The sequence below is a fragment of the Thamnophis sirtalis genome, unplaced genomic scaffold (genome assembly GCF_051295495.1).
Source record: "Thamnophis sirtalis isolate CommonGarterSnake01/CBP01778 unplaced genomic scaffold, rThaSir2_p1.2 scaffold_10, whole genome shotgun sequence".
Taxonomy (NCBI): Eukaryota; Metazoa; Chordata; class Lepidosauria; order Squamata; family Natricidae; genus Thamnophis; species Thamnophis sirtalis.
Window position 1 is genome coordinate 72,897,481 of NW_028261390.1, and position 23,018 is coordinate 72,920,498.

Here is a 23,018-nt window from a genome sequence, read left to right on the forward strand (position 1 = left end):
AATGAACACCCATTGCTACCCCATATATCAGGGTGTAGGTATATACATATGTATGTATATAGCAGGTTTATATGTAGGTTATATTATACGCATACACTTTTGAGGGCAGGCAACAGGATTTCATTTTTAATGTGTGCCAGGGTGCCCATGGGGGGGGGGGGATGACAATAAAAGTTATCTTATCTTTAATATATTCTGCACTGGACTCTAAACAGACAATCTTCGAAATCTAATATGAAGCCAATAGCAACTGAGCTCCATCTATTTTGTACACGTTTTCCTTGACTTACGACCACAATGGAGTCCAAAGTTTCTGTTGCTAAGTGAGACAGTTGTGGAATGAATTTTGCCCCGTTTTCTTGCCATGGTTGTTAGGGGAGGGTCACTGTGGCTGTTAAAGTTAGCAACCTGGTTTTTAATGGCTTCCCCATTGTTGGTCAGACAGTTGCAGAAGGGGATCAGGTGACCGCGGGACACTGCAACCGTCATAAATACGAATCAATTGCCAAGCTTCCAAACTGGATCAAGTAACCATGGGAATACTGTAGGGAGTTAGCACCCAGCCCTCTCCTAGAGGAATGAAATATCCTGGGAAATATTGAAAAGGCAGGATATTATATTTCCCTGGATCAGAAATAAAGAAACATGTTTTTAGGCAGGAAGCAGACTCACTCTTAATAGCCCCCCACCTTTGTCAATGGGCCATTAAAAGGCCTGATCCAGTCCATTCTACATAACAAAGACCTCCCCCTTCAGCTCCAGGGTGATGGGATTAAGGCATGATAGGATTAGCCCTTCACCCATCTCACCACAAGGCACCTGGGAAGAAATGATGCTCAACCAAGCTTGGGACGCAAGACACAGCCTAGAGAGTTGCCCCTGCGTGGCCCCCATGGGAGTCTGACAACCAATCAGAATGCCAGCTTAAGATCAAAGGCCAGAGAGGGTTCATAAAACCAGGGACTTTCAGCATCTCTGTCTCTCTTTTCCTTCTTCACCCAACATCTGGAAGCATCTGATGATCCCCCTTTTCTGTCCAGGAGCTCAAGCCATGGGATCCTGTCCACCATTAAACCATCTTTCCAAGCAGCCTCCATGTCTCCAGTCTCTTTTCCCCCACTTGGAGCTGAACCCAGAAGGACTTTTCTTCCAACAATACTAAAAAAAAGTTGTAAGGGTTCCAGACGTGCACAAAAGGAGAGGTGTTTTTTTCCCCAGGTGTTACTTACAGTTCAGTCACTTCTTTGGAGATGCCTTTGGGAAGAGCCTTCAGGCCTTTGTTACTGCAACGAACGACGGTATCCAGACAGGTGCATTCGGCAGGACAGCGGGACAAGGGAGAGCAACTGTTGTCATCATTCCCTAATTAAAGCATAACATAAAACAAGAGTTGCCTCGTGGCAAGATGGGCAGCCAATATAATAAAAAAAATGCAACGCAGTGTAATGCAATACAACACAACTAGGGGAGACGGGATAGCAGTCTTCAAATATCTCAAGGGTTGCCACAAAGAAGAGGGAGTCAAACTATTCTCCAAGGCACCTGAGGGTAGAACCAGAAGCAATGGGTGGAAACTAATCAAGGAGAGAAGCAACTTAGAACTGAGGAGGAATTTCCTGGCTGTGAGGACAATTAATCAGTGGAACAGAAGTTGCCTCCAGAAGTTGTGAATGCCCCAACACTGGAAGTCTTTAAGAAGATGTTGAGATATCCATTTGTTTGAAAGTGGTGTAGGGTTTCCTGCTTAGGAAAGGGGACTAGAAGACCTCCAAGGTCCCTTCCCATTCTGTTATTCTATTCTATTCCATTCCATTCCGTATTTTATTATTGTATTCTATTCTATTCCATCCTATCCTATCCTACTCCATTCCATTCATCACTCCATTATTCTATTCTATTCTCCCATTCCATTCCATTCCATTTATTCTATTCTATTCCATTCCATTCTGTATTTTATTACTCTACTCTACTCTACTCTACTCTACTCTACTCTACTCTACTCTACTCTACTCTACTCTACTCTACTCTACTATATCCTGACAAGACAAGACTTCTTATGGTTAGTATAATTGTGAATTAGGTATTTGTCATCTGTTATTTTTTATTTGCACACTTTTTTATTTTTATCATTGGAGTTTTATGGCTGTTAGTTTGTTTCTCCTTCCCCCCCCCCCCCCTTCACTTTGTATTTTAACTTTGGAAATGAAATTTAAAAATGTAGAAATAAAGTAAATAAGCTTTATTCGGCCAAGGGCACCTAATATAGATGATGAGATGCCTATTAGTGTTCCACTCCAAAGACATTTTGGTGCTTTTATATACCTCTGATTGTATCTTCAAGGACATGTTTCAATTATGCCTTCAAGAATACATTTCCATTATCCATCTAATAGTTTCTTAGAAAGTGGGAGATTGCAACTTCTCTGTTGCTAGAGTAACTGGGGCACTGCATAAACATTGTAAGCATAATAATCCTTCTGTGTTATTACAATAGCACCAACTCTAAAATGAAACATAGAAGAAGAAGGAAAAGGGGACAAAAAGCAAAACACACACACAACAACAACAACAACAACAACAACAACAGCCCAGAAAGAAAACACAGTCTGTCCAAAGAAGAGCAGAAGACCATTGGATCTAAAATTATATTTTTTTCTGGTTTTTGAGTAGCTTGCAGTTCTGTTTCTATATCACAAATTGTGTTCATTTTTGCATAGGACATCATGCAATCCAGCAACACACCTCTCTACACTGCATGAGTCAAAAAGAGGGCTGTGAGAATATCTACAGACCCCTCGCATCCTGGACATAAATTGTTTCAGCCGCTACTCTGAAACATGAGGTCATAAAGAGACCATCGTTGATTACTTCTGACCTACATCATGAAAGCAAAGCTCAAGGACTTCGTTACAAGCTGTAGTAGGTACATAAGGTACACAAGAACCACCGTGTTTCAGGTAACCCCCCAGGCATAAAATATACAGCAATGTTTAGTGGCTTTTCTTCTGTGGCTGAAGATCTCAAAACAGCTGCACACAGCTGACCGATTCAGCAGGGTTGATCCTTGAGAAAACCAAAGCACACTGCCTTACAGCCTTAATTGATCCAGATGTGAATCAAGTTAGGATGGATTCTAGCCTTGGTGCCTCCTGACACATATATCCCGTTCACCTTCCTTATTTCGGACAAAGTCCCCGAAGGGACATTCTCATGCCTCTCCTCCTCCCTCTGAATTTAATGGGCTCACAGACAATTAGCCCGAGAACGGAACTGCAGCTGGAGCGCAACATATTGTAAAACAATCTAGGGGTTATTCCTGACCTAATTTTCCCAGGAAGAAGACAATTAGAACAAACGGGAAGGGTGCCAATTCTTCAGCCCGCAGATCCTAAACTGTCTACCGTGGATCTCCTCACCCCATTCCCTAAGACAGTGTTTCTCAACCTTGTCAACTTGGAAGATGTCTGGACTTCAACTCTCAGAATCCCCCAGCAGTGGTTAGGACAGTGTTTCTCAACCTTGGCAACTTGAAGATGTCCGGACTTCAACTCCCAGAATTCCCCAGCCAGCATTCGCTGGCTGGGGAATTCTGGGAGTTGAAGTCCAGACATCTTCAAGTTGACAAGGTTGAGAAACACTGCCCTAAGAGGTCCGTAAAGGGGGGGCTTGCATAAGCGCACCAGCGTTCCTTCCGTCCCTCTCCTGCTGTCCCCATTTATTTGTACCCATTTCCTGTTTTCATCTCTGTGTTTATATTTATACCTGCTTTCTTGTATACGCTTGGCAAACTAAAAAAAAATACAAGTGCAAAGTTATTAGAGCGGAATGGTAACACATTGGAGGAAGCAGCAGGTGGCCGAAATTGATTTAAGGATACGCTGTACTAATGATGCAGGAGGGGGTGCACAGGTAAACCCACCAGTGGCTGGCCAGGTTAGGTGGTCTTAATAGAATGGACCTTATAAATTCATATTAGCTTGGCTTTTCATTCTAGTGCCTTGGAGTCCCAAAGTTTGATTTGATTTGATTTGTTTATTATTTATAGGCCACCCTTTTCCCTGAGGGGACTCAGGGCGGCTTACAATTTATGGGGAGGGGGAATACATAACAATGAGACGTAAACAACACATAGTAAAAATAGAGCACAACATTCATTCATCATTCGGGTGGGGACGGATTACAATCTTTATCCCCAGGCCTGACGGGATAGCCAGGCCTTGAGGGCTGTACGGAAGGTCTGGAGGGTGGTGAGGGTACGGGGAGATCGTTCCAACGGTTCGGAGCTACTACTGAAAAGGCTCTGCTCCGCGTAGTTGCCAGTCGACACTGACTGGCAGATGGAACTCAGAGGAGGCCTAATCTGTGTGATCTGATAGGTCTTAGGGAGGTAATTGGCAGGAGGCGGTCTCTCAAGTCAAAAGTCAAAAGTTGACTTTTAGCTGGAGTGAACTTTCTCTCCAACTTCCTCATAAGTATTAAAAATAGGGCTGAACAGTGTGGCAAGACCCTGTAAAGGAGGGGCACAGGAAGCCAGGCGTGGGTGAGGGAGAAAACAGAGGTAAAAACTGCTGACAGCTTAAGACATTATAGGAACTTCTCTTTTTTGTATTTCTCCTATGTACTTCGCTGTAACATTCTAAAGTGAACTTCCCCTTTTCGAAATGTCATGTTTGTCTCGTGTATGGAAACGCCTTGAGAATGCACAGTGTGGAACACGGCATAAAAGTAGGATCCTGGGCAGAGCCCAGTTCAGTTCAGATTTTGGTGTGTGAGCACGCTGAACTCGATGCATCCGATAAACCCGTTTCTCTCACTTTCGTGGTCTCAAGTCCTGGTCTTTCGTAAGTAGATTACAAACCTCAATCTGCTGCAACACTAACGGAGCGATGGGATGCCCAGGCGCAGCCGAGCCCGAGGGGGGGCCTCTTACCGTCTTCGCAGGTGAAATCCTGAATGGCAACGTCCTGTATGGGGATCTCTTTGAGGAAGTAAGGCTTCTGGCATCGAGGGTTGCCCGTCACAATGCGTTTCTTCCGTAGCCACTCTCCCAGCCAGCCCAGCTGGCAGTTGCAATTGAAGGGGTTGGCCAAGAGGTTTCTGCAAAGGGCAACACAACCACACACACACACAGACACACACAAGGTCAGGTTGCCAAGGAAGGGAACAGTGAAGACCTCCGCAGCAATTCTTTCATCATTGTTATTTTTTTTTAAAGGGGCTAATACACTTTCTTTATTTTTGGTAAGAGAAATAAAAACTATTGCTTTGATTCTTCGTCCTTTATCCAATTTGGAAAGTTTTCCATCTATTCAATAAAACTCAAGGTAAAAGGTAAAGGTTCCCCTTGCACATATGTGCTAATCGTTCCCGACTCTAGGGGGCGGTGCTTATCTCCATTTCAAAGCCGAAGAGCCAGCGGTGTCCGAAGACGTCTCCGTGGTCACGTGGCCGGCATGACTCAACGCCAAAGGCGCACGGAAGGCTGTTCCCTTCCCACCACAGGTGGCGCCTATTTTTCTACTTGCATTTTTTACCTGCTTTCGAACTGCTAGGTTGGCAGAAGCTGGGACAAGTCACGGGGGCTCACGCCGTTACGCGGCACTGGGGATTTGAACCACCAAACTGCCGACCTTTCTGATTGACAAGCTCAGCGTCTTAGCCACTGAGCCACCACGTCCCTTAAAACTCAAACTTATCCCCAGATGACAACCTCAAAACTTGGGTTCTCATTAACAACAGAAAACACCTGCAGTCTGTAGTCGAAACACCAATTCCCCTTCTCCAAAAATTCCATCCAAAATAGGCAGTTTTGGCTTGGAGCTTAGAAATTATTTAGAAACAATTTAAAGATGTCACAGTCCTGACTTTCTTTCAGACTATCTACACCTGATAAATATAGTAATATATTAATATAGAGATGAAGGCTGATTGCCTTGTATTATTAAGCTTAACCTGACAATTGTTCTTACTTTAATTTGTCTCCTCAAGATTTCCATCCTTGATTTGCTCCCCAGAATGCCTTTTTCCCATCTGAACTGACAGCCCAGTTGATTACGTGTCACTTATACAAATGAATTTGCCTGCAGAAGTTTTGGGACTGTCCACGTTTCAGGAAAGACCTTTGACAATTTCATTATTTATAAACATGCCATCTTAAATAGGCACGAATTAGTCATCAGGGATAACTTGTCGCGTTTCAAGCGGAAAGAGAATTAAATGCATTGGCAATTACGTGTCTCAGGAATTCTTACCAGAGAAACTTGTGTTTCTAATATAGCACATTTTTTCTCCATCCCCTTTTCCCATTGATTGGTTTTCCTTCCAGTAAAAATAAAACAATTTCAAGACCAGGTGATTCTATGATTCTAGGTAAGGTCACTTCAAAGATAGATAGATAGATAGATAGATAGATAGATAGATAGATAGATAGATAGATAGATAGATAGATAGATAGATAGATGATAGATAGATAGATAGATAGATATAGAGATATATAGAGATAGAGATAGAGAGATAGAGAGATAGAGAGATAGAGAGATAGAGAGATAGAGAGATAGAGAGATAGAGAAATAGAGAAATAGAGATAGAGATAGAGAGATAGGTAGGTAGGTAGGTAGGTAGGTAGATAGATAGTAAGTTTGACTCAATGGAATCTGCAGAGACTCAGTTACTGAATATGTTGAAAGAACAATAAGGATGATTATAGGGGCCTGGAGGCTAAAATGTATGAAGAACAATTGCAGGAACTGGATACCGTAACGTATTGGCTGAATCTCTATCGACAGGGACCAACTTACAGCGTGGAGAGAGAATGAAGCGTGTCGAAGGCTCCCGGAGCTACAGTGGTGATCTGGTTGTCGTACAAGGAGAGCAGCCGGACCGAACTCAAACCTGTGAAGCTGTCATTGTTCACGCAGCTAATCCGGTTGCTCCTCAGCATCCTGAAGAAGGGGAAATAGGAGCAGACTCTTTATTCCACCCACTCGTTAATATTCCTTAAAGGTTGCTGAACAATCTGAATGTGCAAAAGAGCATCTTAGAACGTCCTGGTGTTGTGGCCTCTAGTGGTCAGAGGATCTGGCTGCAGATTCGGACCGTGAGGAGGTTGGGGAGGAAGATGGGCCAGTCCTGGAGTCTGGGGAAGGTTCGGATGAGGACTCGGGAGGCAGAGAGGGGGCCAGGGCCATCTGATGGTTATTAGCTGCCTTCAGAGGCAGACATCAGTGAGGCAGAAGAACAGTTGGAGCCTGTTCCCAGTATGCACAGAACTGCCAGGAGAAGGGAACAGTTAAAGAACAAGAGTTGACTAGGGAGTAAAGTCAAAGGGGAGTGGAGTTTGCAGGAGACAATTAGTTCCAATTCATTAACATGAAGATCTGTTCCTGACAAGTAATTGCTGCTACAGCTTGGTGATTGGAAGATATCAGCCTGGCAGCTCTCCAAGCCTGATAAAGGCCTGTAGTTGTGAAATCTCTTGAAAGACGGTTGGCCAGAACTTTGCTGGAAAGGAATTCACTTTAAACTGAATAAAATGGGTTTTATTTATAGAGGAGTTGTCTTCGTGCTTTTGGGAAGCCTGGGCCAGAACACCTGAGCCATTCCATGTCTACTTTGGGCCACACCAACATGGCCGTTCTGGGGGTTAGGGGTTGGTTCATCATGTCCCATGGTGCTTGGGATGACCCAACTGGAAGGATGCTTTTGGATCGTCACAAACGGCTTCAGGCCCAGAGAAGACCTTCTCAAAAACCATTGTAGGTTTGTAGGTTTTGTAGGTTTTATTAACATTTGTAGGCCGCCCTTTTCCCTGAGGGGACTCAGGGCGGCTCACAGAAAACCAAGGGAGGGGGAATACAACATTAAGACGACAACATATAATAAAATCAACACCATACATTCAATATTCGGGCGGGACCAGCTCAATCCGTGTGGCTCAGAAAATAAACATTCTGTTTCTGGAACAGGATATTTTATATTTGTTCTGACCCAGAACCTTCCATAAAAAGCATGAAGCGGAGTTTTGGTCCCTGCAAAACCCCTTTTATTTACACGACTGTGAATTCCTTTCATTCACAGTCAGCCAGGCTTAGCAAACAGTCTTTCAGAGGAATATTCATCAACACGAACCTTATCTCGCTTGGAGAGCTGCCAGATAATTAGTTTCCAGACACAGGGCAAAGCAACATTTGGCACAGAGTCTCTTATAGTCACAAACAGAACTTTCCACTCTTGAAACAACCGAATGAACAAATTGTTTCCTGCAGAAGCCCCCTCCCCATTCGCTCCTCTTTTGTTTCCTATGGGAGGGGCCAATCACCTCCAAGGTGGGGCTTTACTCCCAAGTCGACCCTGCTTTCTTAGTTGTTCTTGTCTTCTGGCAGCTCTGCGCATGAGCACACTGGGAACAGGCTCCAGCTGTTCCTCTGCCTCACTGCTGTCTAGCTCCCTCTCTACCTCTGATGCAGAGCCCTCCTCTGAGCTTCCTTCAGCCCCCCAGGACTGGCCCCTCTTCCTCCCCAACCTCCTCACTCTCCGACTCTGCTGCCAGATGTTTCCCTCCTCATCCAAGACGCTTCTTTAGCTCTGACTGAATGATGGAGAATGGATGGATTTATGAATTTCCTCACCATCCAGAAGAGCTAAAGAAGCTTCTTGGCTCAGAAGCAAAACATCTTCAAGGAAAAACGAAGACAGTCCAGTTGTCTTTGGAAAAAGCACCTTTGGGGCGTCCCTGACCTGGATGATGGAGAATCTCCGTTTAAATGCAAAGAATAAGGAGCGGGGAGTGGGGGTTGCAAACTTACAGTGTCTTGAGACTTTCCAGCCCTGTCAACATTTTGTGCCGTACATTTTCCAGCCGGTTACTTGTCAGCAAAAGTTCATTGACTGCAGCAGCTCCTTCAAATACGCCTTCTTCAATATCAGTGATCTTGTTATTGCTTAGGTTTCTATCGCGTGTTCACAATCAAGAAAATACAAATATCCTTTTAGATAAACCATTTCTAGAAGTGAGCTTTTTCTGTTTGTTTTTTTACATTGATTTCAAGAGGGAACAGTAAGGAAGGCTTTGCATTCCCATCAGCCAGAGACCATCGTTCCAGAAAAGGGGAAGAAAAATTATTTCTAAAATACTCTCATCATCTAATCACAAGAATCAATTTCAAGAACTTTGAAAATATTCATTAAGCGCCGGCTTAATCTCAAAAGTATTTGACCTGCAATAAATATCATTCTCTGCACGCTTGAATGTACGCTAAATTTTTTATCAAGGTAGAATAAGGCCAACGAATACACGTTGCGTTTATACACAATCTTATAAATTGGTTCCCACGTTCATAGCTAGAATTCTTTTCCAGCCTGCTAAAAAAATTAATTAGCCACACCAATTTCTATTGCAATAGAACCATGTAGAAGCCAAGAGAGCGGTAACAAGCTTCAAAAAATGCAGCTGTAGGACTTTTAAGAGCTGATCATCGATCTTTGCCATCCAAATGTATTAAAGATTGAAAAATGGCTTTCTAAACTCATCTTTTTTTTAAAAAAATGTAAAAGCTTTATTAAATATATTTCAACATTAAAAAACAACATGAAGTTGCAATCATTACAGCGTTTCCATATCAATGTCACTCACATTAACATATTTACTAACTATATAGATAACTATACTGTGCATTATATATACAATTAATTCTGCATGAGACCACAATATTCTATTCTATTCCATTCCATTCCATTCTATTCTACTCTTTCCATATTCTATTCTATATTATTCTATTCTATTCTATTCTATTCTACTCTACTCTACTCTACTCTACTCTATTCTTTCCATAGTCTATTCTATTCTATTCTATTCTACTCTACTCTTTCCACATTCTATTCTATTCTATTCTACTCTACTCTTTCCACATTCTATTCTATTCTATTCTATTCTACTCTACTCTTTCCACATTCTATTCTATTCTATTCTATTCTATTCTACTCTTTCCACATTCTATTCTATTCTATTCTATTCTTTTCATATTATATGCTACTCTACTCTACTCTTTCTATATTCTATTCTATTCTATCCTATTCTATTCTATTCACTATCTGGAATTTATAGATGCAACCTATTTGAAGGCATTCAGATTATGATGAGTTGACCTTTGAGGATGTTCTGTGTGATAAATATCACAGGTGAGTTGTCTCAGCTGCCTTACTCTCCCCTTAGGCTGTTCTTTTTTATTTTTACAAAGTGAAGGATTCCACTTACACCAGGAGAGGCTGATCAATTTTACTCACATTTTACGCAGCTGGGGAAGTTTCTTAAAGATCCCTGTGGCTTCCAGCACTGTAAATTCATTGTTATTGAGTCTCCTGTAAATGGAAACCATAATAAATATGTATGTTCATGTCTTTAGTAAATCTGTGCAAAAGCAGCAATTAATAACACGCTGTCAAATTTTGAGACGGGGAAAAAAAAATTTGACCACCTGGTGAAAATAAGCAGACATCGACTGACTGCAGATTTTCATACGGCAGCTGGGAGCAGTAAAGCATCGTGGTTTTATTATCTCAAAAACGAATATCATATAACGGTTAGAAACAATAAGACAGGCATTCACTGCGAGAGATGCAGAAATCAAGACACTAAGCAGGTTATGTTTACAGTTATTTATGGATTTCCTTATCTGGGTTTACATTTGTGCAATAAGCAAAACTTATTGGCTGGATTACAAAAATTCGTAATTTAAACAAACTTCAGATGTTAATGAAAAACCCTGCTTAATGAATCTCCCCAAGGCAAACAGATTCCATATGATTTGAATAAGTGGGTTGGAGTGCCTATCCCTCCAATTGAAGAAGATGTGTCTGTTCTCAGGTCACGAGTTATTACTGTCCTTTCCCAAAATAATTGACAGGTCGACTCAACCGGACGTTACACAAAGTTTCTGCTCACCTCCCTTCCTAAGAGCCGAGGTGGCGCAGTGGTTAAATGCAGCACTGCAGGCTACTGCTAGATCAGCAGTTCAGCGGTTCAAATCTCACCGGCTCAGGGTTGACTCAGCCTTCCATCCTTCCGAGGTGGGTAAAATGAGGACCCAGATTGTTGGGGGCAATATGCTGACTCTCTGTAAACCGCTTAGAGAGGGCTGAAAGCCCTATGAAGCGGTATATAAGTCTACTGCTATTCCTGTCCTGTGAAGATGCCTTTTCGTTACCTACATTCTCCAACGCTTCATAAATGATAGCACACATAGACAACAGCTGGTTTCGGGATATCCAATGAAAGCTATGATATGTGTGCACTGGCATGAAAAAGTTGTGTTGTGTGTGTAGGTAGCCTTTTCATCTGTAGAGACGGTCCTTGACTTACGGCCACAATTGAGCGGAAAATTTCTGCTGCTACGTGAGACATTTGTTAAGTGAGTTTTGTCCCAGTTTACGACCTTCCTGAATCGCTGCAGTTGTTAAGTTGTTAAGTGAATCTGGCTTCCACATGGACTTTGCTTGTCAAAAGGTCACAAAAAGGGATCATGTGACCCACCCTGGGATATTACGACCGTCATAAATATGAGTCAGTTGCTAAGCTTTTGAATTTTGATCCTGTGACAATGGGCTAGAGCCGAGGTGGCGCAGTGGTTAAATGCAGCACTGCAGGCTACTTCAGCTGACTGCAGTTCAGCTGTTCAAATCTCACCGGCTCAGGGTTGACTCAGCCTTCTGTCCTTCCGAGGTGGGTAAAATGAGGACCCGGATTGTTGTTGGGGGCAATAAGCTGGCTCTGTAAACCGCTTAGAGAGGGCTGAAAGCCCTATGAAGCGGTATATAAGTCTAACTGCTATTGCTATTGCTATAATCTGAGTCCTTATTATTTGACATTTATATTTTTTTATTATTTATTATTTAAATTATAGGCCAGTTGTAGCTCCATGTTCTGACCTTGGCTTCCTGATAAAGCATGAATCACACTCTTAGTCCCCCAAACCCTCTTTTATTTAGACGCCTGAGAATTATGGTCATTCACAGCCCGTAATGATTCACAAACAGTCTGTGAAGAGTCCGACAGATGTCTGCGCGAGTTGCCAAAGTCTTTCAGGGTAAGGCAGATAAGCGCCCACCTTTATCTCCCTTGAAACGCTGCCAGAGACCTAATTGCCAATTAGGTTTGCAAGGTCAAACGAAGCACAGAGTCAAAGGGAGGTTCTCAGAGTTTAAACCGACCAAAATGAAAAAAAGTTGTTTCCTGCAAAGACTCACATCTGTTTGCTCCTCTTTTATGTCTTATGGGAGGGGCCAATCATCTCCAATCCTTACTCCCAAGTTGCCCCTTTTGTCTTAACTACTCTTGCCTTCTGGTAGCTCTGCGCATGCACGCACTGGGAACAGGCTCACACTGTTCTTCTGCCTCACTGATCTCCAACTCCGAAGGCAGCTGATAACTGTCAGACGTTCCTGGCCCCCTCTCTGCCTCCGACACAGAGTCCTCCTCAGAGCCTTTCCCCAGACTCCAGGACTGGCCCATCTTCCTCCCCAACCTCCCCACTGTCCGAATCTGCTTCCAGCTCCGCTGGCCACTGGCAGGCCACAACACTCCAAAGAGATTCTTTTGCTGGGCCTGACGGCTCTGCCGTCCCATTTCCCTTTCAATGACATGGTTTTGAGTCTTATCCGCTACAGTTTGTCTCGTCCCTAACGCAGTTCAGTACAAATTTTGGCAGCAACCCACGAGAAACATGGGTTGAATTAACAAGTAAATACTTAAGCGAAGCCTCCTGGAAGCGAGTGTCCTTGTGCCTGTGGCTAAATCGGTCCCCCTCCTTGCCTAGGAAAACTCCTCCGTTAGCAAGCCTTCCCCGGGGGGGTTGTTGTTTCTGTTCTCCGCTCCTTTCCAGCTGTGAAGCACAGCAGAGTATATAATTGGAAAGGCTTCAGTTTGTCGTTTGTGTCGTAACAAGCATGGGGAACTGCGGCTCACAGATTGATACGGCCCGAAGCACCGAGCTGCTTGCTTCCAAAACAAATGTTAACAATATTGCCAACAATAAAAATGGTGGCAGGTCTCATAATAATATTAAAGCGTTCATGGATAAAATAATTATGAGGATGTGCGGAAGCTACTAATAATATACTTGTAATATCAACTAGATCAGTGTTTCTCAACCTTGGCAACTTGAAGATGTCCGGACTTCAACTCCCAGAATTCCCCAGCCAGCGAATGCTGGCTGGGGAATTCTGGGAGTTGAAGTCCGGACATCTTCAAGTTGCCAAGGTTGAGAAACACTGAACTAGATGACCTGTGACCAGTTGGAAGTGGTGGGTTCCTACCTATTTGGACCAGCTCAGCCAAACCGGGAATGGTTTGACGGCCTTTGTTGCTGGAACCGGCAGCGACCCAGGCCTGCCACGGCCCCGAACCAGTTCTCTGGGTAGTGCCTTAGGCACCGCCATCTTGTTTTTCAGTTCTGCGCATGCGCAGAACAACTTGAATATCACTGCGCATGCACAACTGGCAGTAGTGCCTGCCCTCACCCTCCCCGCCTGTTGGGTTGAGACGAAGCAGAGAAACAGTGGCCCACAGCAAAAACCAGTGGGACTAGGAATGGTTTCCCAGTTGCTGATGGTTTGACTAGGGCTGAACGCTCTCTGGCAGCGGTTTAGTTGAGCCAGATGTTAGAAGACTCGGGTGAGGCCTACCGAAGGTCTACTGAGCCTCCAGGGAGAAGTCTGGCAACACTGAAGCAACCAGGAACCTGCCAGATTTCAATCCCCTGAAAGTCATTTAGATGCACCCCTTAAGTTAGTCCCTTTGGGGCACCAAACCCGTTGCCCCACGAGGCTCCATTTTGCCCAGTTAAAGGTTACAGACAGGAGCATTGATGTAAAGATGGCTGCATCCACTCACTGCACGGAACTCTCGAAATAAGAGCCGAGGTGGCGCAGTGGTTAGGGTGCAGTACTGCAGGCCACTTCAGCTGACTGCTATCTGCAGTTCGGCAGTTCTAATCTCACCGGCTCAAGGTTGACTCAGCCTTCCATCCTTCCAAGGTGGGTGAAATGAGGACCCGGATTGTTGGGGGCGATATGCTGACTCTGTAAACCGCTTAGAGAGGGCTGAAAGCCCTAGGAAGCGGTATTTAAGTCTAACTGCTATTGCTATAAAGGAACATAGATGGCAGAAACTGGTTCAAGGCAGAAGACGGTTTTAGTGAACCTTTCGTCCAAAGGAGGACATTTCCAGCCATGTCGACTCAGGAGAACTGAATCCAATTGCAAGTTTGCCTTAAGAGCAGGGATGGAGAACCTTTTTGGGATCGAGTCAAGAGCCAAGGTGGCGCAGTGGTTAAATGCAGCACTGCAGGCTACTGCTAGATCAGCAGGTCAGCGGTTCAAATCTCACCGGCTCAGGGTTGACTCAGCCTTCCATCCTTCCGAGGTGGGTAAAATGAGGACCCAGATTGTGGGGGCCATATGCTGACTCTCTGTAAACCGCTTAGAGAGGCCTGAAAGCCCTATGAAGCGGTATATAAGTCACCTGCTATTGCTATTGCTATATCGAGTGCCCAAATTGGCCCATGCCTAGTTTTTCTCTGGTTTTTGGGCTCTTTTCAAGCTGTTTTTTCCCAGAAACGGCCTGGAAAAACGGCCTGGTTTTTGGCCGTTTTTTTAAGTTGTTTTCCGTCACGCTGGCATCCGCAAAGACCAGCTGGTGTGCGCTGTGTAAACCAGAAGAGCAGCTGGCGATGGCGCACGTGCCCAGAGAAGAGGGCTCTGCGTGCCACCGTTGGCATAGGTGCCACAGCTTCCCCATCCTAGGCTTAGAGCCAGCCTGACTCCTCCACGCTCTGATATTCTAACTGTAAGGACGATGAAAACCACCCCAAGTCAAGGACGGCGCAAGGCGGGACTTACAGTTCTGCGGTGTACTGCGGGATGTGCTCGGGGATCCGGTTCAGCTTCTGATTGGAGCAATCAACCGTCGTTCCTTCGCAGCGGCATTTTTCAGGGCAGGCTAAGTCCGCAAAGCAGTCGCCGCTCAGCTTGGATCTGTAGTCCTCTGTGCCTGCGGGCGAAAGAAAGCATAAAGCACATGCGCTTAAGTCCCCGGAGGTGGTTTTTTCCCAACGTCTGGTAGAAGAAGAAGAAGAGGAAGAAGAGAAAATGAAGCCGATCTTGCAACCGAGGCGAAAAGGGTTTTGTGATCGTGAAGAACAGTGAGGCTTAAGCGAGGGTTAAATTTTAGAAAGCTTGAAATTTGCCGGAGGGGGGGGGGAGGGACCCCACGCGGGTTAACATTAACTGGAGCTTTTCACAGCCGCCGTTTCTGCTGATTAAGCTGTCAGCCAATCTATTCAACAACTTCCGTTTTGGGCTCAACGTGGTTTTTTCTCGTTTTAACCCCGGTTTTAGATGGTTGCACCCATTTTTTTCCACTCCCCCCCCCTTTGCTGAGGCTACCCCGTTTTTATGCCCCCCCCCTCAACAATGCAGTTTAACCGCCCTGCCTTGCTCTGTCCGTTTGGTTTTATTGTTTTTATTTTTTATTTTTTTGGGACTACATAATCCAGATTTAAACCTCAGCAGCTTCTCATGCTGTAGAAAGCTGCGTGACGTTCCATGGTGCTTGACAGAACCATGTTTTACGCATACCTCACAACCACATGGTTAGATCAAGCACAACAGAAAATCTCGCCCACTTAATCACACTTCATCCACCGGGACAAGGAGAAGAGGCAAGGGGCGGAGGGGGGAAAGAGGGGCAGGGACAGGAGAAGGCGGCAGGGAGGAGGAACCTCGGAAGGTGGCCATGGAGATTCTCCGGAGAGAGGACTTCCACCGTGACGGTCACATCCCTGAATCTGAAAGGAGAGCAACACAGGCGTGCAGGAGGAGGTCCGTTCACCCTTCGTCGTTAAGTAAGACACGTACACGTCAAACAAACATCTAGAAAAGATCTGAAGGTCGGTTGATGGGGGGAGGAGGAGAGAAAAACAAGGGAGGGTTGCGAGCTCTTCCTGGACCGGAAGTGAAGAGGAGGCTGAGACTCAAAAGGGAAGGTGCTTCTGATCCGAGGAGCAGGTGGCACCATCCACACTCTCCCCCTTCTGCACTTACAGCCCCAGTGGCGAATGCCTGGAAAGAGGAAGAAGAAGAAAAGACAGACAAGGGAGGAAGAGAGACGGAGGGACGGAGACTCTGGGGACAGAGCAAAAGCCTCCCGGGAGACAGAAGGAGCCGATATGCTTGATCTCACCTAGGCTTTGGGGAACAAGTTGCCTTCAAGGAACATGCATGTGCACATTTGCACAAAAATGGGTCGGTGCATGTGCAAAACGTTAAACAAAATTAAATGTGAGCAATTGCGATTGTTCTGCGCATGCACAGAACCGAAAAACAAGATGGCGGCCCCATAGGAGAGCGTGGCCGTTCCAGCGACCCAGACAGCAAAACCACCTTTTAGCTTTTTATATATTCATTCTTTTTTTTTATGGCGCTCACGATTTCGCCTCAAGGGGATCCCGGGTGACTTTTGCAAGACTTAAGGTGCGGTTTCCAAAGATGAGGGTTTAGTAACTTTAGCAACCCTAAGCTTCGTGGACTTCAACTCCCAGAATTCCCCGGCCAGCTGTGCCAGGTGTTTGATAAGATTTTTAAAATGAAAATAGTCATTTCACTTCTCTGGTTTTTTTTTTTAAACCGGAAGTCTCTACAATAAAAGGCCTTTTTATTTCTGTAAAAGCATTTCCCTCCAGCAGAGATCCCAATGGTCCTTCTTCAAAGAAAGCAGGAGGCCAGACTTTATTCCGGCTATCACATCAAATAATTCTATTTATTTTTTTGCTGGCAGGCCATGCGTTTGTATTTGAGTCAAAAGATTCGCCATTATTTTTCACCTATCAGGATCCTGCGATGTAAGAGAGCAATCCTCTCCTGACCTCGGCTTCCTGAGATAGTAAAAATCACACGCTTACTCCCCAAAACCCTCTTTTTATTTCAACGGCTGTGAATTATGTTCATTCACAGCCCGTAATGAGTCACAAATAGTTTGTAAAGAGTCCGGCAGAAGTCTGCCAAAGTCTTTCGGAATAAGGCTGATAAGCACCCCACCTTTATCTCCCTTGAAACGCTGTCAGAGACCTAATTGGCAATTATCTTGCCAAGGCCAAACGGAGCACAGAGTCAAAACGGAGCTTCAGAATTTAAACCGACCAGCATGAACCAAGTTGCTTCCTGCAAAGTCTCATGTCCGTTTGCTCCTTCTTTATGTCTTATGGGAGCGGCCATTCATCTCCACACCTTACTCTTGAGTCACCCCTTTTGTCTTAACTATTCTTGCGTTCTGGCAGCTCTGCACATGTGCGCACTGGGAACAGGCTCCCCCTTGTTCTTCTGCCTCACTGATGTCCGGCTCTGGAGGCTCTGAAGGCAGCACATAACGGCCAGATGGCCTTGGCCCCCTCTCTGTCTCCAATGCAGAGTCCTTCTCCGAGCCTTTCCCCAGACTCCAGGACTGGCCCATGTTTTCCCCAAACCTCCTCACCGCCCGACTCTGCTGCCAGCTCCGCAGGCCACCCACAGACCACAACAGATCCTTTAATTCCTCCCTTGAACCATCAGGAAGACATTGGAATAAAGATCAGCTAAACAAAATAAATAATTAAAATGGAAGCATGGGTCAAAGAGCAATGGCCAATGCGGTTGGTGTGTGTGGCATGTGCAAGGAGAATAAAAGTGGTGTAAAAATAGTGGCACGTTACCGGTGGATAATCTGTGGATCCTTGTGCAAAGAGAAAAAAAATCCCCCACAAATTTTGGCTTGGCACTCTTGTGATTTTGCAAGCAGAGGGAACCAAAGTCAAAGGGAAAAGAAAGGGATCGATCGAGACAAGCAGAAAACGGAGTTCGGGGCGTAAAAAAAGCAAAGCGGGGAAGGATTCTTTGGGTTTTCTCATCTCTTGGGTCCTAGCAGGATTCTTCATTTTAAAGCAGCTCAGATTTGAAGGGAAAATGGTGTTAAAGGAAGCAGGGAATAGCAAGACCAAATATCCTAGCAAGTTCCCCTTCAGGAAACTATGAGCCAGATATCAAGGGCTGCATGCAAAGCCCACGGATTCTGGAAAGAGATCTAGGCAGCTCAAGCAGGGCTCCCCAACCGTGGCAACTTAAAGGCTCGTGGACTTCAACTCCCAGAATCCCCCAGCCAGCTGAGGAACCCTGGGAGTTGAAGTCCACCGGTCTTAAAGTTGCCAAGGTTGGAGAGCCCTGCTCCAAAGGGTGTTTTTACTAGGGTTAAAAGGCATGCGTCGCTGTGCTTAGAAGTTAAGACAAAAATTGCCTTGTGTGGCAGCACAAACTCAACTCTGCAACTCATTGCACCGCACAGCCAAACCTACCTGGAATGAAATACTGTTCTTTAGCTACATTTAAAAGAGAGAGAGAGAGAAAGAGAGAGAGAGAGAAATAGGAACCGGAATGTCAGCAAGCAAAGAATCCATTTATTAGACTAAGTAAGGACGACAGAAAGTGACCACCAGGGGAAAAATTATTCCTGAATTTACCATTTAAAAAAACCAGAATTAACTGCAGAATAGCTGGACACCAGACGCTACAGGTTAGATTTTAGAAGAAAGGAAGGAGGAAATAGAGTGAGATTAGAAAAACAAACAAACGTCACAATTTATCATGATATAATATAAGCTTCCCCCTGTAATATGAAGGACATACCGTATTTTTCAGAGTATAAGACGCACCTTCCCCCCCATAAAAGAGGATTAAAATTTGGGTGCGTCTTATACACCGAATGTAACCCCACCCACCCACTGCCCCCCACCCTTTGGCCTCTGCCTCCCAGCAATTTACCTCCTTGCAGCAAACGGGGAAAATGGGGCTTGCGGGGGCTGCAATAGGCTACAGCAATCCCTGCAGCCTGAAACAGCTGATGATCGGGAGGGAACTGAAACTGAAAGTGAAACTGGCTGCTTGTACCATGAGGCAAATTGCTGGGAGGCAGATTATTTTCCTTGTGCTAATCAGGCTGTTTGCTGCAAGGAGGTTAGTCAATACCTATAAATGCCTATAGAGTGTTCAAATTATGAGACTTATTTTCTAAAGACTGCTTTATTATTGTTCTAGACAGCTCAACAAAACGTAGAAGCTTTTTAAAATAAATCCTTGATCTGAAGAGGCCCCGTGCTATTGTATCTTCTTTTAAATAGCAGAGAATAGCGTATATTTCCAGAAAGCCCCATCAATTTTAACAGCATCTGTATGAGTATAGTCTGAAATGTTAACACCACAAACAGTGTATATCTTCTGTACTGTTTGCTGTTTGTTGCAAGGAGGCAAATTGCTGGGAGGCAGATATTTTTCCTTTGCTTTCCTCCCCAAAAGCTAGGTTGCGTCTTATACTTCGGAGCGTCTTATACTCTGAAAAATACGGTATGTTTCAATTGTCTATTGCTGGCTTTTAAAAAAAAAAAAGATTTTGCTAGCACTCCAGGATTGGAGAAAAAATGCTGTGAGGAATATAGCCCAATGATCTGACTTGGTACAAAATTAAAAAGCATTATATAGTCAATTTCTATATAATTTATATATAACCAAGGTGGCGAGAAATAACCAAGGTGGCAAGAAATATATATATAATTAGATTTTTACAACCCCTGGTAAGCCCCAATTATGGGAGGAAGCTAACTGCTTCCATCATCTGTCAATCGGCTCGTCACAAGAGTCCATCACGACAGAAACCCAATATTTTTACTGTTGCCTTTGTTATATTTGTGTTTTTTATTTGTGCTGATAAATAAATAAAGCGAGACTAGTATAGATCTATTTCAAGCTATTTAGCTCTCATCAGCTAGCCATCAGCTAGTTCAAATCCCAGTAAGGGTATGGCTAGCTGATGAGAGCTAAATAGCTTGAAATAGATCTATACTAGTCTCCCTTTATTTATTTATCAGCACAAATAAAACACACACACATATATACATATATATACATATATATATACACACATACACACACACACACACACACACACACACACACACACACACACACATCTTTGTGTTTAGCCAAGGTGGAGATGTGAGCTACTTACTCCACGTATATTTCAGTTCCAATCCAGACTTCCTTTGATTGCTGAATAACTCAGCTAAGCACCAGACAGGATTGCTGTGAAGGATGTCTGCAATTTTCTTTCCCTCCTCTTTAGAGAGGCTGCGTGGGAGTTTTCTTTGGAAGGGGAGCAAAAGTAGCTGGCGAGCGAAAGAAATTTACCTGAACAACGAAACTTCTTGCTTTTGATCTGCCCGATCCTTTTGTTGGCCAAGCGGCGTGGGCTGGTACAGCGAGCACCGCTGGTCTCAATGGGGTTTGCGTGGAGATAATCTGCAAGCCACTTCAGATGACAGTCACAAATAAACGGGTTCTGAGCCAAGTGCCTTTGACGGAGAGAAAGAAAAGAACGTTGTTTTTTTTTAAGGAGGGGTGGGGGAAGAAAGTTGCCGTTGTTTTTCCACCTTGGCCAAAGTTTCCTGCTCTACTCGGGGGCCCCGAAAGTGGAATGCTAATACGTACAGCGTCTGAATCGCTCGCAGGGGAGAGAAAGTGCCCTTGGCGATGGTCTGAAGTTTGTTGTCGTACAAAGAGAGAAGGTTCAGATTATGCAGGTCTTGGAAAGCGTCCACTCGCAGGCAGTTTATCTTGTTCGCGTTCAACAATCTGTGAAACCAGAGAGAAAGGCAACATATTAGGCGCTAAATTAAGCTTTCTTGCGCTTCACTGCTGGAGCCACAGCACTTGGACCAGAGGTCTTCAAACCTGGCAACTTTAAGACTTATGGAGGTGAAGTCCACAAGTCTTAAAGCTGCCAACTTTGAAGACCCCTGAATGGAGTTACTATATGCCACTTCACAGTGCTTTACAGCCTTCTCTAAGCCAGTGTTTCTCAACCTTGGCAACTTGAAGATGTCCGGACTTCAACTCCTAGAATTCCCCAGCCAGCATTCGCTGGCTGGGGAATTCTGGGAGTTGAAGTCCGGACATCTTCAAGTTGCCAAGGTTGAGAAACACTGCTCTAAGCAGTTTACAGAGTCAACCTCTTTCCCCCCCAACCATCGGAGTCCTTGTTTTACCCACCTGGGAAGAAGTTTCTTTAGAATCCACCTGAGTCTTCTCAATGTGTAGTGAAGGAGCAGTATGCATTAGCAAACTCTAGTTGACTTTTCCCCTCCAGTTCTTAGTTTCAGCCTAAACATTAGGCGATCTTGATGATTTTCATATAAATATTCTATTAGGACAGAGTTGGGGGAACTGGGGCCCTTTTATGGACTAATGGGCTCCAGATGGCACCAGCTGAAGTCCATAAGTCACGAAAGGGCCCCAGTTCCCCACTTCTGTGCCATCTCGCCTGTCCAGGTGGGTCAAATTTAGTGCCATTTCCTTTATAGAGACTTAACACAACGTCTGCGTGTTTATCTGTGTCTCCCTATTTGCCTGCACCCCACAAATGTGGATACATGCATTACACACCTATATACCTATTTTGTTACAAAGGAAAACAATATCCGTTTCCTAACCACATGTATTTTAAAGATAACCTCTCTGGTGCAAGTAATTTTAATAAGTTTGTACAATTACGATTAAATCATTCAACCTTTCTTTTTCCCACTCTGTGGGACTGAGCTAGCCTTTATTGTCATTGTACTTCAAGTATACAACAAAATTGGTTAGTTAGTTCCCAAATTAGTATTTAAAAGCATGAGAATACAAAATAAACCACGTATTTCTGTTTTTTCTCCTGCTGATTTTTCTTATATTCCCAGATCTATCTATTCCTTCCTTCCTTCCTTCCTTTCCTTCCTTCCTTCCTTCCTTCCTTCCTTCCTTCCTTCCTTCCTTCCTTCCTTCCTTTCCTTCCTTTCCTTCCTTCCTTTCCTTCCTTCCTTCCTTTCCTTCCTTCCTTCCTTTCCTTCCTTTCCTTCCTTCCTTTCCTTCCTTCCATCCTACCTATCTGCCCTTCCTTCTTCTGTCTGTCTGTCTGTCCTTCCTCCCTCCCTCCCTTTTTCATGCATGCAAAGGCTGGATACTTTTGAAACCAGTGTATCTTCTGCAGCTCAAGAGAATACTGCTCATCAATTGTTCAGTGTTATTGGAGATTGTCTGTTGTCCACAAGCACCTCTCCTGCTCAGGATATCAAATGTTTTGCCCTCCCTTCTATGTGACCAGTTTTATGCTGCATTGGGCTTAATCAGATGTAGGGAACCACAGATCTCTCTGTTGTGAATTACATGGTCCATTGTGTGTCTATTTAGAGGGAATTCCTTTAGAGGAGCTGAGCAGAATCTAGCACTCAGCAAGAGATAGACAGAATCTGTCAGAACGGTATATGCAATCCATTTTACTCTAAGTTCTTGGACTAGAAAGATATGGAAGTGACATATCTCACATCCTGTGTGTGAGGTTTCACACCCCTCATCTTTCTCCCACTTTCTTCAAACTGATTCAATTCCAATTAAATCATTCAATTTCAGTGTAACTATCAAGCTTCGTGGCATCAGCTTATAGCAGGGGGGTCCCCAAACGTGGTAACGTTAAGACTTGTGGACTTCAACTCCCAGAATTCTTGGACTTGAAGTCCACAAGTCTTAAAGTTGCCACGCTTGAAGACCTCTGAGTTACAGCATTGGTTGAAAATGACCGTGTCAATGTGGAATGTCAGGAAAAAGGGACAGACAGCGAGGAAACGATGGCAGGTTTGTATAAAAAGTGGAAAATCGCATTCCTGGGCATAAACATTCTGTCACTTATCCTTCAAGCAAATGAAAGTTGCATCTATCCAGTCTTGCCTCCCTTCCTCTGTAACTCTGATTTAAAAAGGCAATGTTCATACTAATTTTAAATAATAATAATAATAATAATAATAATAATAATAATAATAATAATAATAATAATAAATAAATAAATAAATGACCTTCCTTGAAGAAGAGACAGACAGACAGGGAGACTAATAGGCATAACTCCAAGAAAACGGCAT

General features: G+C 44.2%; 1 protein-coding gene across 7 annotated transcripts in view; it reads right to left on the bottom strand.

Moving 5' to 3' along the window:
* SLIT2 (slit guidance ligand 2) overlaps positions 1-23,018 on the bottom strand; it is a 191,386-nt gene that overhangs the window by 31,049 nt on the left and 137,319 nt on the right. For 5 of the 7 annotated variants that reach the window (XM_087724913.1, XM_087724910.1, XM_087724912.1 and 2 more), the window contains exons 13-21: positions 20,560-20,703; positions 20,260-20,423; positions 18,375-18,398; positions 14,893-15,043; positions 10,282-10,356; positions 8,805-8,948; positions 6,798-6,941; positions 4,931-5,097; positions 1,230-1,362 (exon numbers count right to left, since the gene is read on the bottom strand). In XM_087724913.1, coding sequence (XP_087581039.1) covers positions 1,230-1,362; positions 4,931-5,097; positions 6,798-6,941; positions 8,805-8,948; positions 10,282-10,356; positions 14,893-15,043; positions 18,375-18,398; positions 20,260-20,423; positions 20,560-20,703 — 1,146 coding nt within the window. The remainder of the gene's footprint in view (positions 1-1,229; positions 1,363-4,930; positions 5,098-6,797; positions 6,942-8,804; positions 8,949-10,281; positions 10,357-14,892; positions 15,044-18,374; positions 18,399-20,259; positions 20,424-20,559; positions 20,704-23,018) is intronic. The other 2 variants (XM_087724911.1, XM_087724914.1) reach the window with 1 other exon arrangement.